The following is a 19,061-nucleotide window of genomic DNA, read 5'->3' as shown; positions in this document are numbered from 1 at the left end:
AATTGCTGTTCTGTCAGGACTTCTCTAGTCAGGCATAGGCATTCTACTAGTGCAACATTAGTTCAATGTTAGAATTTGCCGACCTGGTAGGATCGGGAAATGGGGCGCAACAGCCGAAGCTGTGCGGGTGGGTGGCAAACAGCTGGTTTCGCAGCAAAAACCGCTTCCTCTGGCCAGAGGAAGCGGTTTTTGCCGCGAAACCAGCTGTTTGCCGCCCGCCCGCACAGCTTCGGCTGTTGCGCTCAATTTCCCGATCCCACCAGGCCGGCTTCTGTTTTATGAAGATGTTGAAATAAAGTGAAGTTTTATACAGGTGAGTGCAGATGTGAAATTGTTCTCCGCGAATTCTATACAGATGTCTTCCTTTCTTATACATCTTGCACCCCTGTTCTCCGGATGTGACTACTCCCCGCTTGGGATATTCCCTATGAATTTTGCATGACATGACTTTCAGAAGTGCCGTCTCATCTTTTTTCTACTGTCTTAATATTAGTTCAATGTTATTTGCCAGGCATTTATTAGAATCATGGGTGTCCTCAATGGAGCACCCCAACTGACCAGAAAATGATGCTGTATTCTAGCATCTTTTTTGTAATAGCAATAGCCATTTAAAGGGGTAAAGATATCTGCAATACCAGACACAGCCCATGGACAAAGAGTGGCACTGTTAGCCCCTTTTTTTCTGAGCTCATATACCCTATACAGATTTCAACACTGTGAGCCTGGCCCTAAATACACCTATATAAGATATATAGATGTAAAAATCATCAAATGTAAAGTGCAAAGTTTAAAAAACGTATTATATTAATGTTATCACCTATTCTAAAAAAAAAAACCTTTGTTAAAAGACTTGTAGTTACTGTATGACCCAACTTGAACTCAAGTTTTCTCTCCCAAACAATATACTGTCTGTAGGTTTTTTTCATTGGAAGAGTGGGGGTGGATTATGGAGCTATGAATATGTGTTTTTCTTCACAATTGTCCTTGCAAACAACATCTGACTTTCCTCTTCCATAGTGTGATTAATTTTTACTCAAGGACTTTAATGTAGTATCACTAGAACAACATGATGTATGACTCAAACTATGTTTGCGGCACTCACGCTTGTGTGAAGCCACAGCTCAGCTCCTAATAGAGTATGAAATGTCACATTGGTCATCAGTCTGAGCCACATCAAACCACACTATAGTAATTCAGGATAAAAGAAAAGTGGGAGCTCTGTAAACCTAATAATGAGGGGATAAAATTAGATCCCAAACCACATAAGACACAGGCTATTATTGTTTAAGATTGAGTTAATGCCAAGTTTATTACTGCGTTAAAACTTAGGAATACCTATGTTCATATAATGATTTGTCCTCTTTGAGCCATCTAGACATTTGCTCATGGTTTTTGTTGTTTTCTGTTGACATTTTATTTAACCATTGTTCTTCTTTCTGCAGGTACTTTGCTCCAAGATGCTAAGAAATGTCCATGCTACCTCAGTACTAATATTCATCTTTGGATTAGTGCAAACCAGCCTGGAACAATGTGAGGATGCGGCTCAGATGTCAGAGATGAATCTGGATCTAAAATACAACTTTCTGTCCTTCACCGCTGACACGCCAGTACAAAATTTTCTCCAGCACAAAGGCTTTGTATATGTGGGAGCTGTAAATAAGATTTATGTTCTCAATGAAAACCTCACTAAGGTATCTGAGTACAAAACTGGTCCTGTACTACTTCATGGAAACTGTGCGTCACCATGTGAAGGATGCCTGAATGAGATACCTTCATCAAATGGCACCTTTAAAGACAATGTCAACATGGCTCTGCTTTTCGAAGACTTCTATGATGATCAGCTTATCAGTTGTGGAAGTGTAAACCAAGGAACATGTCAACGACACATGCTGGACCCTGAGAAGCCTTGGGACATAACAAGTGATGTCCATTGCCTATACTCTACTCCAGTTACAAACTTCACAGGTGCCTGTCCAGACTGTGTTGTCAGTGAGCTGGGAAGCAAAATTCTAGTTACAGTAAAGGACAGATTTGTCAAATTTTATGTAGGAAATACTTTATCTAAGTCACAATCCAATTTTCATTCCTTGTCAGTCAGGAGACAGAAAGAAACACAAGATGGCTTTGAGTTCTTCACGGATCATTCCTATTTGGATGTACTCCCTCAGTTCAGAGATTTATATCCCATCCGATACATCCATACATTTGAAAGTGGAAATTTTATTTACTTTTTGACAGTACAAAGAGAGTCCCTGATGTCTCCAGCCTACCACACTAGAATTGTTAGATTCTGTTCTTCAGATCCAGAGCTGCGGTCATATATTGAGATGCCTATAGTTTGTATTTATACAGAAAAACGCAGAAAGAGATTGGCAGACCGAGAGTATTTCAATATTTTACAGGCTGCGTATGTAAGTAAGGCGGGTAAGACCTTGGCAAAAGAGTTGGGTTTCAATGAAACGGAAGATATCCTATATGCTGTATTTGCTCAGAGTAATACCGACTCTGCTGAAGCATCAAACAGATCTGCTCTGTGTGCAATGTCTATAAACATGATTAATGACTTTTTTGACAATGGTGCAGAAAAAAACAGCCAGTGTCTGGAGCATTTCTATGGAAGAGACAACTACCAAGCATGCACCCAAAAAGTAAGTATTATATTCTCCCCTATTGTACTTTATTATATAATGTATCTCAATGGCATGTACTTGAACTGTGTAGAAAACATTTAGCATATTAAAGGTAATAATGCTGGTTTTTCTTTACATTATCAAAGCAATGTATAATCATAAAAGACACATAAACCACATTATGGGGCTTATCATGCATTACTATTGCGACATTTGTGAACAGAAACTGAAATACCATTGCTCTATTATTGCTTATTTGTATGGTTAGTTTGTCTAAGTCGTAGAGCAATTTACAAGATGAATTAATTGTCAATAACAATAACTTATTTTATTTGTGGAGTAATTTTTAAATGCTCATATGGGATTTATTACATTTTTTATATGATTTAGAAGACCTGATTCGTATTAAAACATTAGCAGAACCAATACTGCAGAATACCTTTACATAATAAGAACAAATCTCATCGCTACCTATTTTTCATATAACCTTCATTTGTGTATAATCAGAAATTAATTCATGAGTCTAAATGTATTTACTCATTTTGGTGCAAGTTTTATTATATGATCAAGCTAGCCTGTTATATTTTGGTATTTTCTTTTTTGCCATACCCTTTCTTTATTTTGTTTTGACTGTAACCTCTTCCCATAATGTGAACTGAATGAGCCTGAGGGTAAATATTTATAACATGTAAATGATCCATATTCATCATATTACAAAATAAACTATGGCGGCGTGTGGGTCAGCGCAGATATTGTGTTAAGGATACCGCTTATTTATGTTTAATTTGAACTTTTAAACTTTACATTTTGTTTGAGAAATGAGACTCCCCTGTTAGTTATTAGGTTCGCTATTGCATTCTGAATGATGTTACTAGTGATCTTGCCTCCCAAAAGATAGGATCAATCCAATATTACAATGTCAGTCCCACTGAAGCCGAATAAACCCAAAATATTGCCAGTTTATAGTCCATTTAAAATGAAATACTCTTCTTCTTCCCTCTGATCTTCTTTGTGTGTTTAAGATGAGATAAAGTGTTACAGTGAAGAACAGGGAGTGACGGGGAGAAGTGTTCACAGTGACTACTCTGTTTGTTGTTATCAATGCATTCCTTGTGAAAGAACCTGGACATCCAAGCAACAGGAAAGTTTTGTTGGGACTTTAAACTGTTATAGGACAGGGCCTTAAATTGGATAATAAATGTTTTAGTGATGTTAGCAACATCAGCAAAAGAAAAGGTCCTTACTCGTCTAAAAGTTGGGCTGGTTAAAATTTTTCTCAGAATATTTAAAGGGGTTGTCCAGCTGTTAACATTAAAAAGTATCAGCTTAGACTGATGGTACAGCATATAGTAAAAAAAAGTGTCACCTCACTGATTCAGGTTCCCCTGCCACTCCCTTTCCATTGCTTCCCCTGCCAGTCTGTACTTCCTGGTAGAGACTGTCAGGACCCAGGACTCTTTGGAACTGGAGTAGCTGACCCGAGTTATTAAGAAAATGCAAATAGCTCTCTTTTGCTATGATATAACTTAACAGAAATAAGTGTGGCTAAACAATGCAAATGATACAATGTACGGCATTACATCTCAGGGCACACATGTCCAGTAGGGGAGGCTTGCTGCATAGCCAATTCCTCTTTCCACTGATATAAAGGAACTGATGGGCCATCCCATACACATTAGATCATCGTCCAACTTTGAACTAGTGTTTATTACAAGTGTAGGACCCGGGCTTTGTATTGAAAAGAGTTTTGGTGAATCACTGCAGTCACCATGATGCTGTTTGTTAAACTGTAAAATGTACGTACAATAGAAAAGTTGAAGAACAATACATAAAATAGCAGAGCTCTAGATCTCTGATAAGGACTAGTAGAGAGGTCACCACTAAGGGCATCCTGCGCTTTGATAGAAGCGCTTATGATATCATTCAGGTCCTGAGGTCAGCAGCCACACCAATGGTGTCATTATAATTCATAGAGATATATCCGCCCAGCAGAAAATCATTGTTATACAGTATGTACCAGATAAAACTCATTTATGGAGCACAACAGAATAAAACACAATTAAAAAACCCTATGGTATCACACTGTGCCTGGTCAGCAGCTGCTGCCCTCTCGGAGACTCTTTACATGTTGATAGGACATGTCTGAGAGGCACACAATGACACCAGTGCACATCTCGGATTAACCCCTTAAATTGCCTTTCCCTTTTTCAAGCGTGTCATATGTCACATCAGTTTAGCCTCTTTGTAGTTTTCTGGCTGCACATGAGAACTGGCAAATAATTTTATTAAAGGTAATAATGTGGTTATTGTGCCAACTTTGTGTCTCCCCTTCAGTAACACATTTAATAATCAGGTTTCAGTTCCTTCTCTTACAACAGTCCGGTGGCTAAATAATAACTGTAATGACTAACCTGATGACTAAAACTCTTTGAAGGCTTAAAAATAATTCATCCTTAAACAAACTGTTCTCTTTAAGTGGATTAACAGATAATATATCCAGTGGTCAACCATTACCTGCCAAGAGTCCACAGCTTAGTCTGATGACAGCTAACACATAAGGGTGCACATTCATACACTATTTCATATGCTCTGAACCAGCACCATTTTTTGTTGTATTCTGTACTTCTCTGCTGGCAGCATATCGCTCTCAGAACGAAAGGAAATCCAACAGTTGAAATTCAATATGCCCGATACCTATCTTCTAATAATCTGTTGGGGAAGAGGTGGGAAACACCATACACATTAGATTTTCAAGCAAACAGCAAGAAGAGGACAAAGCGCTGGCACATACGGAACTAAGCAACTGTTGTAGCGTGAAGCAACACATGGGACGAGACCCACAGACAGCCTGTAGCGGAGGTGCGTAGCCAAACAGATAGCACAATGCAAATACAAAGAACGAGCAGAGGCTGTACTCACCATTCAGGTCTTTATTGCAGTCTGGCAATAGTAGCGGAGGCTACAGGCGGGGGAGCAAGGTGGTGAGCGGGATGACCCGGAACAAGCTGTTCCGGGTCATCCCGCTCTCCACCTTGCTCCCCCGCCTGTAGCCACCGCTACTATTGCTGGACTGCTATAAAGACCTAAATGGTGAGTGCGGCCTCTGCTCGTTCTTTGTATTTACATTATACTTTCGTCCAGTCTCTCAGAATTTGGCAGGTTCTGCCTATACATGTCTATGCGTAGACTTGTTTTAGACGTATCTGTGACTATCCTATCACTTAACTCCTTCAGGATGTAGGGCGTACCTGTACGCCCACACCCGGTCCCGGTGTTTAAAACAGGGTCACACCGCATCACACGGGGTCGGTCCCGGCTGCTAATGATAGCCGGGACCCTGTGCTTATAGCGTGCAGCACCGATCGTTGTGCCGCGCACTATTAACCCTTTAGACGCGCCGATCAAAGTTGACCGCCGCGTCTAAAAGTGAAAGTAAATGCTTCCAGGCAGCTCAGTAGGGCTGATCAGTACATCACGATAAAATCGCGATGTCCCGATCAGCTAGGATGTGAGCGGAGACCCCCTTACCCTGCTCCGTCATGTCCGATTGACGTTTGATTGCTCCAAGCCTGAGCTACAGGCCTGAGCAATCGAGCCCCTATCTCGCTGATCCATGCAAAGCTATGGCTTTGCAGGGATCAGAGTAAAAGATTAGTGTGTGCAGTGTTATAGGTCCCTATGGGAGCTATAACACTGCAAAGAAAAGTGGAAAAAAAGTTAACAAAGGTCATTTAACTCCTTCCCTAATAAAAGTTTGAATCACCCCCCCTTTTCCCATAAAAAAAACAAACTGTGTAAATAAAAATAAAAATAAACATATGTGGTATCGCCGCGTGCGGAAATGTCCGAACTATAAAAAAGATATCATTAATTAAACCGCATGGTCAATGGCGTACACGCAAAAAAATTCCAAAGTCCAAAATAGCATATTTTTGGTCACTTTTTATATCATCAAAAAATGAATAAAAAGCGATCAAAATGTCCGATCAATACAAAAATGGTACCGATAAAAACTTCAGAACACGGCGCAAAAAATTAGTCCTCATAACGGCCAGTACGCGGAAAAATAAGAAGGTTATAGGGGTTAGAAGATGAGAATTTTTAACGTATACATTTTCCTGCATGTAGTTATGATTTTTTTTCCGAAGTACGACAATATCCGTATATATATATATATATATATATATATATATATATATATATATATAAGTAGGGTAACCGTATGGACCTACAGAATAAAGATAAGGTGTCATTTTTACCGAAAAATGCACTGCCTAAAAACGGAAGCCCCCAAAAGTTACAAAATGACATTTCTTCTTCAATTTTGTCGCATAATGAATTTTTTTGCCATTTCACTGTGGATTTTTTGGTAAAATGACTAATGTCACTGCAAAGTAGAATTGGTGGTGCAAACAATAAGCCCTCATATGGAATTTTATGTGCAAAATTTAAAGCGTTATGATTTTTAGAAGGTGATGAGGAAAAAATGAAAATGCAAAAACGGAAAAACCCGGAGTCCTTAAGGGTTATGTTAGGTTTGTAAAATAGAAATAATCCCATTCAGATGTTTAGAACAAATTTTCAGTCACAGAAATGTCTCAAATTCAGAAATGTTAACACACCCTTGCTAGTCTGTTTTCACTTAAAGAAGCACTGCAGATTTGTTTTCTTTCTTTTTTTTTGGTGGGGGGGGGGGTGTCCATATTATGCACACTCACCATCACTAGTCATACAGCGCTGTTTGTTTTTCTCCTGCACAGCTGCATCCATTCGTTTAATTACTGTAGCTGCATCATGTGATCACCAGTCTGCCTCACAGAAAGTTACATGGCATAATGTGTCAGAGGAGGTGGTCAGTCCTGGGTCAGCTGACCTCTTGTGAACTACAGGATAAAATCATAACTTACCAGAGCTGATCACAGACCCCTCCTAGTGCTATATGTATACTGCTGCTGCTATTTCTATGACATCAACATGTGTGTTTACACATTGCTTTTTTGTAATTTTTTTTTTTTGTTTTTGCCATGACTTTCCCAAAATCGTGATGAGAACTGTACTATTTTCCTGCAATTGTACATATCACGGTAAAATGTGTAGCAATATGGCAGCAATATTGCAGAAAAACAGCCAAAATACAGTAAAAAAGTGTAAAAGATACAGTAAAAATTTAATGTGTGATTAAATGTCACATTACATTCGCCTCAGGTAATATTTCTATAAAAATAGCATTTTGTATTTAAAAAAAAATGCATCAAAATTGCACATCATGTGAACTGACCCCAACTCACTTCTGAGTCTAATGAGTTCATCTGGAGGAACTCCAGCACCTGCTGCCTAATTGATGACCAGTGATGCAATTTCACACCTGCTCTCTCTGCAAAGACAAAGGATTCATAGGAAATGTAGGCAGCATTAGAAATTAATTTTAGTGATGGTATTGCAAACCAGTATAGAGCAAAACCCATGGCTGCCACATGAGCTAAAACAGGTAAGAAGAAGGTATACACAGGAACCTTAACATTATTCTCTAATGATAGTTTATGTTGCACTGTATGAGTAAAAAAAATAAAAATCCTGGGAGTGCTTCTTTAATCCCTTAACGACCATGGATATAAATGTACGTCCTGATGTGCTGGTACTTTGCGCACCAGGACGTACATTTATGTTCTGTACATGACCCAAGCACCGAAGCGATGCTAGCGCCATGCACGGCAGGTCCCAGATGCTATAATGTCTGCCATTAACCCCTCAGATGTCATAATCGATACAGATCATGACATCTGCGGCAGTGCGGTGATTGTAATGGCTGATCTGATCGCCCACGGCATGGCTGCAGGGATCAGATCAGCCAAGATGTCGGACGGAGGTCCCCTCACCTGCCTTCGCCGCTCTCCCGGGGTCTTCTGCTCTGATCTGCCTTCTAGCAGCTATACCTATGCATAGCACTGAACAGTATTAGCAATCTAATAATAAAAGTAAAAAAAGGGGAAAAAAAACCTTCCCCCAATAAAATTTTCACAAAAGTGTAAAAGTATATAATTATTAAACATATTTGGCATCGCCGCATGCGTAAATGTCCAATCTATCAAAATATAATGTTAAAGGGTACCTCTCATCAAAAAAACTTTTGATATATTATAGATTAATGTATGCAGAATAACTTTACAATTGCATGTTATTAAAAAATATGCTTCTTTCTATTTAAATTTCCACTTTGAAGAAATGACCACTAGGGGTCTCCCTACCAGTCCTGGCAGCAAGCATTTCAGACTCATGCTGGAGTCCTAAACACTACGAGCTGCCAGTCTGCTTTGTTCACAAAGGAGAACACTCAGAGCTGCAAGCCTGCTTTGTTCACAGCCTGTTTGGCTGTGAACAAAGCAGGCTGGCAGCTCTGAGTGTTTAGGACTCCAGAATGAGTCAGAAATGCTTGCTGACAGGACTGATCGGGAAAAATACAATAGAAAGAAGCATCTTTTTCATTAACATGCTATCGGAAAGTTATTCAACATTTATTAATCTAAAATATATCAAAAGTTTATTTGATGAGAGGTACCCTTTAATGATCACAAAAAACATTAATGAAAAGCGATCAAATAGTCACATATACACAGGTCATGGCGCAAAAAAATAAAAAAGGCCTCATACAGCTGCTGTGAATCTGACTAAGACTGAGCAAAAAATACAGAGCAATATCAAGGTAGAACACTAAAAAATAATAAAATAAAAGGCAGGGTGTAGTTTATCATGATGGGGACAGTGAACTGGGAGGATTTTAAATTTAACAAGATCATGGCAGGTACTCTTTAAATGTTTAAACTACCAATACCTTGTCTAGATAATATAGCAAACGCAACAGTGTCTGCAGAAAACAGTTTTATGGACTAAAATGTGAAAACTGAACTTCGGGCAAAATTTATAGGTGGTCAAAATAGGGCAATTTTAAACATACTGTTTTGTTAAAAAAAAAAGTTTCAGATAAAAGCAGTACAATGATAGGAAAGTATGTAAACATGGGTATCAATTGGTCACGCAAAAAACAAGCCCTCATATGGGTCTGTGGATGAATATATAAAAGAGTTATGGATTTTATAAGGCAAGGAGTAAAAAACTATAACGCTAAAATAAAATTAACCCGGTCCTTAAGGCCAAAATGGGCTTGGTCCTTAAGGGGTTAATCAGTTTTAGAAAAATGGTGCTTTTTTTTCAAAAACAGCACTACTTCTGTCAACTGAATGGGGGTAGTACTGTAGCGTCCCATTCACTTCAATGGAGTTGCAATCCATAACCTGTGGACAGGACTGGTGCTGTATTTGCAAAAAAAGAAGCAGCGTTTTCTAATACTGGATAACCCCTTTAATGTCCTGAATAAGTGTCTCTAAAACAGATTTCAAATTTTGCCCGAAGTTCAGTTTTCACATTTTAGTCCATAAAACTGTTTTCTGCAGACACTGTTGCGTTTGCTATATTATCTAGACAAGGTATTGGTAGTTTAAACATTTAAAGAGTACCTGCCATGATCTTGTTAAATTTAAAATCCTCTCAGTTCACTGTCCCCATCATGATAAACTACACCCTGCCTTTTATTTTATTATTTTTTAGTGTTCTACCTTGATATTGCTCTGTATTTTTTGCTCAGTCTTAGTCAGATTCACAGACTGGGAGGGGCGTTACCCAGCAGGCGTGACATCATCTGAAGCCATACAGAGGAGAATTTCCTCCCTCACTCTGCTACACACGGCCCAGAGCAGTTCAGAGCTATGATTGGCTAAGGCTGTATACACCCTCCTCAGCCCTCCAAACTGCATTTCCAGATTTTGCACTTCTGCCAGGCCAGCAGGAGTCCAAAGTCTGTTCAAGAGATGGGGGAAATGTGCTCTGGACAAGTAGGGAGTCACCTAGTTGCAGATTTTTAAACACAAATAAAACATAGAAAACTTTAGAAAGATTTTTTATTTACCTTTAGGAGTGCAATAGCAAAAATTTGTTTCAATGAGAGTGCCCATTTAAAGGGGTACTCCCACCCTAGACATCTTATCCCCAAAACATAACATTTTAATGTTAAATGTTCCACAGTTACAATGTGGCAGCAGTTATACAGTAAGTGAAAACCCTGCTATTTGTTATCTAAATCTCTTGTTTCTTCATTATGATGTGCACATCGGGTCTGGATTAGTATGAGTTAATTCATCATATTAATGACAATCCATGCAAAATGAGGAATTTTTTTACCTTACTATATCTACTTCATGTCAAGGATTTTACTGTTCTGCAGCAATATATTTTTAAATAGGGGATTTAATGGTCATTTACAGACTTAAGTAAAAGAGATCTATCAGCTGCCATAATACATGTGCAGTCTTGTTCACAAAAACAGTAAATCCTCAATGTCCACATTATATTGCTGGTCACTGTGCATTTTAAATATAAATGTACTTAGTAGTCAGGGGTTTTGCAAAAAGTTTATACATGTTTACATATAGCAGGGTTCTTAAAGCACTTACCGTATATATTCGAGTATAAGCCGAGTTTTTCAGCACGATTTTTCGTGCTGAAAACGCCCCCCTCGGCTTATACTCGGGTCTCCACCTGTCAATCCCTTCTCAGTGGTCTTCAACCTGCGGACCTCCAGATGTTGCAAAACTACAACTCCCATATAGTGGCTGAATGGCACAGCCTGGAGGTGGCTGAAGCATGAGGATACCATATAATGGCTGAATTAGACAGCCTGGAGGTGGCAGCAGAAGCATCAGGAGCCCTGAAAGTGAAACTAATGCAGAGGAATTTCTGAAACTGGGGACCAGCACCTTAATTATGTTTTGCAGTATCCATGACAGCACAATGAGAGAGCCTGGAGGTGGTAGCATCAGCATGAGGACACCATAGAGCAGCACAATTAGAGAGCCTGGAGGTGGCAGCATCAACATGAGGAGACCATATGGTGGCACAATGACAGAGCATGGAGGTGGTAGCATCAGCATGAGGAGACCATAGAGCAGCACAATGTGAGAGCCTGGAGGTGGCAGCATCAGCATGAGGAGACCATAGAGCAGCACAATTAGAGAGTTTGGAGGTGGCAGCATCAGCATGAGGAGACCATATGGCAGCACAATGACAGAGCTTGGAGGTGGTAGCATCAGCATGAGGAGACCATATGGTGGCAAAATGACAAAGCGTGGAGGAGATAGCATTAGCTTGAGGAGACCATAGAGCAGCACATTGAGAAAGCCTGGAGGTGGCAGCATCAGCATGAGGAGACCATATAGCAGCACAATGACAGAGCCTGGAGGTGACAGCAGCAGCATGAGAGCCATGCCAAGTGAGGGTTGAGTCTGAGGAACCCACCGACTGTCGGATGTCACTTGGGATGAAGTGGATGACCGAGTGAACTGATCAATCATGGCTGTTGGGTTGGCTGTCCTTTCACAGTATGTAGGCCCTTGACAGATTAACAGGTACAAAATATTACACTACATAGATGAAGGAATGTGGTATGCACTTATGAGGGCAGAAAAATGCGCTACAGTATGCTTAATAAACGTATTGGAATAATACACCAGCTGGTGATTACTTTTGGCTGTCCTTTCACAGTATGTAGACCCTTGACAGATAAACAGGTACAAAATAGTACGCTACTTAGATGTCCGTATGTGGTATGCAGTTATGCACTTATGAGGGCAGAAAAATGCGGTACAGTATGCTTAAAAAAAGTATTTTTGCACAACACCAGCAGAACACAACAGTGCTGCATCACAAAAAAACTGTTTACTAAACACAAAATTTTACTCTGTCAAAGACTATTAGGAATAGATTGTTGGGTATTATACCGTCTACAGACTAGTATAACCAGCAGATGATTTGTTGTGGAACAAAGACACAGAATTGTGCTGAAAAATTCTTCCCGCCTCTTCTGCTAAGTTTTATGAAGTTGAGGCAGCTTGTTGAAATGTAGGAGGCAACACACAGCTCTTTGCCCCTCTCTGTAATACAATGCTGAAGAAAGTAACTGGGAGGTTTATGGCTGCAGTAAAAATCCTTTTCAGTGAAAAAAAATCACTGCTCTCTGTCCACCAGAACGCTGATGTGACTAAGAGGTGAAACGCTGCTGGAATAAGCTTTTCTGTGTAACACACACACAGCGATGTCCTTCCTATCTGTATGCAGTGTAATGAATGATATGACGAGCCGCAAAATGGCTGCCGAATATATAGAGCTGTGACATCACAGGGGTGACTGGCTGCTGATAGGTTGCATCCTGCATGTGATTCAGTGTCATCCCGCCTACTTCCCTTCCCGCTTTGCCTTCCCAGCGTTCCTTGCACCATGTACTGACATGTGGATCCGCTGTTTTAGATGCCCTGGAGCCTGGACTGCAGTAAATGGAGTTTAATGAAGCAATTTGCGCAATAGAATCTCGGCTATATTCGCATTCTTTGTGAATCGAATATTTCATGAAGTTCATTTGGGTTTGTCAGCTTTTATTCGCTCATCTCTAGTCCCTTTGTATTAACCACTTCACTTCTTTCATGTTGTAAAATAAATATAATAAGATTATAGGGAAATGAGATCTAGTGTTGTACCCTAGCCTCAACCATTCAGTCTGAGAGGCCCTTCATATAGCCGGTAGTACAGTATGAGCACATAATATACTTGTTTTATGCATGATCTTTCTAACCCACATTGTGCCTGTTGTTTATATTGTTGCCTGTAAATTCCTAGTGTATTTAAGTAAACCAGAATTGGTTACAATATTATGACAGAAGTCATGTTTAATGGTCTATGGATGAGATCTGCAAAAAACTTGTGCGCTATTTAAATAGGTGTTAAAGGGCGAGTAGCAGAGTTCTATAAGTATACGTAAAACTGCTAGCTGCCCTTTAAACACCATATGATCAGGAATAGTAATTGAAGAAAACTTGACTCTCATAACTCAACCCTTATAAGATTTGTCATTACATCATAAATGCCTTTGTTAATATTGGAAATAGCCTTTATTGGCTTTGGTATGTTAACCAAGATGTGGCTAGAATGATCACAGATACACAAGGTCATAGTAAGGTTATGTCCCATAGTATCCTGCACTGAAATTACATCAGTGAAAGTAAATGCGTTCCATGTGTTTTCAAGCTGAAAACGATGAGTAAATCAAAATACTGTCAAGCCTGTTAGCTTTAAGACCATTATACTATAATACACTCTGTGACATACACATGGAACATACGTCTTATGCCTTAAGTCAAGACATTTGGAAATTTATCATATTATATAATGACATAATTTCTGACATTATGATCTTAAAGATGAGAAACATACATGAATCATGTTTATCTAATAAAACCCCAATGATTGGCTATGTATAACTGCTTTACACTTCTGGAATAATTGTATAAAATAACTTAAAAGAAACATTAATGACACTTGAACTTATTATGAATGAAAACAGATACGTTTTGGCATTGGAGTTTTAGTGATTGTTTTAGACAGCCAGCAATTTTCACAAGATGACAGACAGCCCTACAGCTGACATGTAACGTGACATGATGCATGCTATGTATCATGGACATACAAAAGGAAGGAAAAGGAGATCACAATTATTATCAATCACATGTAAGGCAAAAAAAAATGTGATAAGCAAAAAGTAATGCATGTCAAGGAATCACTTGATCCATGGCTGCAGCTAACATGGATCCCTTAGAAATTGTGTTTCCCATATGTCACCTACTCAATACACACATATACAGAAGCTTTAAAATAGATTACTTAGCAAACTACAATGCATATGTACAGTGCACATAAAGCCTCTTTACAGTAATGTAATCATGGAGGGTAAGAGCATCATTCATATGTTGCATATAGAAAAGTAAGTACAAAATACAGGCATTTTCAGAATGTATCAATAAGTGTATCTCATTGCCCAGAACACCCAATAATGGGGGTTAGTGTTGTTAGTTGCTGTGGGCAGAAATGCCATTTTACCATTAAAAAAAAATTTGGATAGTATTTTGTCTGGTATTTGGTCTTCATTTTAGAGCTCATTTTGAACTGACAGAGAAAAATTGTGATGGTATCTATGCTAAAAATACTGCCCTAACTGAGCTTTATCCATTTTCCAACCGTTGGAATTTCATTTGCACTATTTGTAAGACAAAATGTAAAAAAAAAGACAATTGTGCAGTTTTGTAGGGCAGTAATGAGTTCATCATATGGTCAAACTGACATGCTATATGTGTCCTACTGAGCTGTGTGAGGGCACTTTAACACTCACGTTGGATCTGTGTGCCAGATGACTCGGACCGTAGCAAGGAACAGAGTCTAAGGTGCCGCTGGTTTTCACCAGAGCCTGCCACAAAGCAAGATGGACTTGCTGCGGCAGGCGGCACCCAGGTCGCTACCCCTGGCACAGCTGAGGAGATGCAAGGCACAGGAGGCATAAGGCAGCTCATAGTCAGGATAGTAGAAGGTCAAGGCAAGCGGCACAGTAGCATACTCAGGACGTAGCAGGAGGTCAGTAGGCAGGCGGCAGAAGAGCAAGGTCAGGTCACAGAGCAAAGGATCAGATACAAGACAAGGCAACTCTCAGGCATGCTTTCTCTCCGGCACAAGGCAACAAAGATCCGGCAGGGAAGTGAGGAGGGTGGAGGAATTCATCAATGAGCCACAGGTGAATTACACTAATGAGCTCACTGGCCCTTTAAATCTTAAAGCTCCGGCACGCGCGCCCTAGGGGACGAGGACACATGAGCCGGAGCAGAGAGGCAGAGACGGGGGCAGGAAAAACACCCGGTGAGTGACGGAATGGGGCTTGCATGCAGGCACGTCCCTCGATGCAAGTCCCAGCCCCGTCGGCAGCAGCAGGTAAGGGGACCATGCGCTCACGGCAAGCGTGTGCTGCTCGAGCGCATAACGTAACAGGCACATTTTTAATCTTGATCACTTTTGCAAAGATGGTTTTTTTGGTCACTTTTTATTCCACGTACTCTGACGTCATGCAACTAAAAATCAGCAATTGTGTTGTTTAGTAATTGTTTGTGTTTATGCTCTTGACTATGCATGATCAGGAATGTGATAATAATAGTATGGATAATTAAGTATGGGTCCGTAAAATTTTTTTTTTGTTTTGTTTACATTTTTCACATTGACATTTTAACGTTTAAATGCCCCTGGTGGACATTTATAAGCAATCATTTGCTTACATAGATCAATGCAATGCTTATGCATTGAATTGATCTATGCTATTGGCACTCGGCTGGAACAGCCTGCCTGAAGTAGACTGTATTAGCAGATCAGTCATGGCAGACTCTGAGCCTAGATGAAGCCTTAAGCTGCTAAGACAACCAACAGACATAAGTTTAGGTGTCGAAAAGTCCACTAAACTACCCATGACGTATGTCCAGACAGTTTAGATGCTGTGATTGCCACTGTTTCCTCTATGTGCTCTGGAAACAAAAGAGTTAAAAATTCTACACCTTGCAGACCGGTAGACCTGTTATTGGGTTCAATTACTTAATTACAATGATGTTCAACTCTTTCCTGGCCAGAGTGCACAGTTTCGGGAACAGTTAAACAGTTAAATGAACAACATTTACATCTCCGATGTTAGTCATTACAGCGTGTGTCGGCTGCAAATAGCAGCTGTCGCCCACAAGATATAGCGCAGGCTTGACTCCATAATCCCTCACTTGTCCCCTGTCATAAGTATACGTCATGGTTTGGGAAGAAGTTAAAATAAGGGTTAAATAAACTGAAAAAACAAAACAATGTAGTCTCAAGGTGATAACAGGTGCTCAACCCCAAGTGCAATTGTGCACTCATACAATGGGGTAGAGGACCCCCACCTATGGACCAGAGTGGGGTTTCAATCCTGGGGTAAATATATACAATGATATTAGCTAATCCTCAAAACTGATGTAAAAATGAGACATTAGCCAGTATATCCTTATATGAAGGACATACCTGAGCCCGCACACCACGCCAAGGTTTCTCATGTGATGCGGGTAAATTAAATAAACTGACCAAATATTATGTGCGAACCCATCCTTCTATTTTAAAACCTTCTTGTTATGTAATGGAGCCTTGTAGAACTTCTCACATCAAAGTCCTGTGGCCAACAGAGTACCAAGACCCGAATTAGAATTGTGGAAAAAGGGGGTGCTACAAGTGAATCTTACAAATCAGTTTGCTTCTATTCTGGTTATCTATGGAACTGAGAATGTTACAGATTAGAATACACAAAAAAGATTATGTAAACCCCAAAAGATGTAAATTTCACAATAAGCATCGGAAGGATAGAACATTTAGAATTCCAAGCAGTGTCTGGGAACACACCCAAAATGTCATTTTCTTCACTAAATTATCTGATAATAGGGACCATTCATTATAAGAAAAAGAATCCTGTCACATTAGCTGCATATTGGATGTTTTTATTTCTAAAAAGGAGAAAAAAAATCAGCTATTGAAAAATCGGTAACAACCAAGTATAAACCACTTTATGTTTATTCTTTAATAAAAAGATGATATATGAATAGCATTAGCTTTGTTGTGCAGTCTAATTGAAGCATACAATTGCAATGTTCTATATGAAAAAAAAACACAATAGCTCATATAGATTTATCTTCCTCTAAGCTTTTCCAATAAACTAAAATAAACTAAACTAAGACAAATGCTTCCTTGGGAACCTTATCGGCTAAATCACACACATCATTTGGTCTAGTAATTTTGACTAAATTAAAAGTAATAACACAGCTGCATAATAAAAAAGACTTCACACCGATCACAGTGATCTGACAACAGTAATATAAAACGTAGTCAAAATAAAGCAGAAAGTGGAAAAAAAGAAGGGTCTGGATTTCATTGCACACAGTAATGTTTCATTGTTGTAGACAAGATTAGAAAGCAGATGTTGACCCCCTACCTAATAACACATACTCCATATTTTATCAATAAAATGATGGAAATAATATTTGACATCCAATTCATTTACATGTATCAGGGGCTGTCATTTGTATTTAGTCAACTCAAGCTAAATCTATAGTGTTCATAAAACAGTGTTATAGACTAGACTTAGACTTAATAATCCTCTTACACTAGGGGGATGCCCCCTTATCATGGGTGTCTTCACCACTGTTATAGATTGCTAGATAATACACAATAACCATCCTGTTTATAAAATAACTGTTTGTAAATTATTAGTAAACATAATTGTAGCACTGGGTTCCTGTGTTTGCACTACAAACATTACAGAGGTATTTTAGCTGTTGAAGGGGTATTCCAGCATGTAGTTCATCTTTTTAAAAGTGGCCAGGCTGGGTTAAAAAAGTGTTATTTAAAAAGCTGCCTGATCCCCAGCCCTAACCTTTCATATACTGCAGGATGTGATGGGCAGCAAGACCAGGCCTCATCAGAAAAGCCACAAAAACAGGATTGAGCTGTCATGTTGGGCAGGGATAGAGTGCAGCCCTGAACTTGCCCACTCCCTCTGTCCCTGCCCACTTGCCTACCTGCCCTAGGAAGCAGGTCCACAACCACGCTGCCAGTCCCTTCCTATATAAGTGATGGAAGTCAGTAGTCAAAACAATGAACTACAAAAAACTGACAAAGGTCAGGAACAGCTGGAGGCACAAAAACTAATAAATAAACATGCGTGCGCACACACAAATACGCAGTCAACAAGCCGAGTCCAAGCCAAGAGGAAGCAAAGTAAAATAACAGTGTCAAAGGGTAATCAAAAGCCGAGCCAAAAGACACAAAACCAGAATAAACAATATGAGTACAGAGGTTGCTAGGTCAGTTACAAGAACTTGCACAGGCAAGGAATGACTGGTAGTTAGTGTTGAGCGGCATAGGCCATATTCGAATTCGCGAATATTCGCGAATATATGGACGAATTTTCGTCATATATCCGCGAATATTTGCATTTTATTTTCGCATATGCAAAAATTCGCATATGCGAAAATTAGCATATACAAAAATCAGTTCAAACTAAAATTCGCATATGCGAAAATTTGCATATGCTAATTTTCGCATATGCGCAAATTCGCACACCAGTTTCACACAGTAGTATTAGAGCCTTCTTTACACCACACAAGCTGGAAGCAGAGAGGGATGATCACTGTTATGTGTACTGTAAAAAAAAAAAAAAAATACAAAAAAAAAATTTGTTAAATAGATAGTAGAATAAAGTGTCCCGCAGCACTCCAATAGTGATCAAAATAGGTTTATTACCTCAGGGTAAGATACAACGTTTCGACCGTCACCACGGTCTTTTTCAAGCATAAGCAAGTGACACACTCCTCCCATATTTATATGGGGTACAATATCAAAAGGTGATTGTGCTCAATAAAGAAAAAACATGCAATACAATGGATACTGTGACAATTGCGTGAAAAAGGAACATAATGATACATAAAGAAAATGCATATTTTTAACAAGGCA

The 19,061-nt window shown here is 39.4% G+C and overlaps 1 protein-coding gene across 1 annotated transcript in view; it reads left to right on the top strand.

The window, feature by feature from the left end:
* The window catches only part of MET (MET proto-oncogene, receptor tyrosine kinase), a 143,048-nt gene that overhangs the window by 44,318 nt on the left and 79,669 nt on the right, over positions 1-19,061 (top strand). The window contains exon 2 of the mRNA XM_056573853.1: positions 1,443-2,648. Coding sequence (XP_056429828.1) covers positions 1,458-2,648 — 1,191 coding nt within the window. The 5' untranslated portion in view covers positions 1,443-1,457. The remainder of the gene's footprint in view (positions 1-1,442; positions 2,649-19,061) is intronic.

The sequence above is a fragment of the Hyla sarda genome, chromosome 4 (genome assembly GCF_029499605.1).
Source record: "Hyla sarda isolate aHylSar1 chromosome 4, aHylSar1.hap1, whole genome shotgun sequence".
Taxonomy (NCBI): domain Eukaryota; kingdom Metazoa; phylum Chordata; class Amphibia; order Anura; family Hylidae; genus Hyla; species Hyla sarda.
Note: the sequence above shows the minus strand (reverse complement) of the source record. Positions and strands in the feature narration are given on the sequence as shown.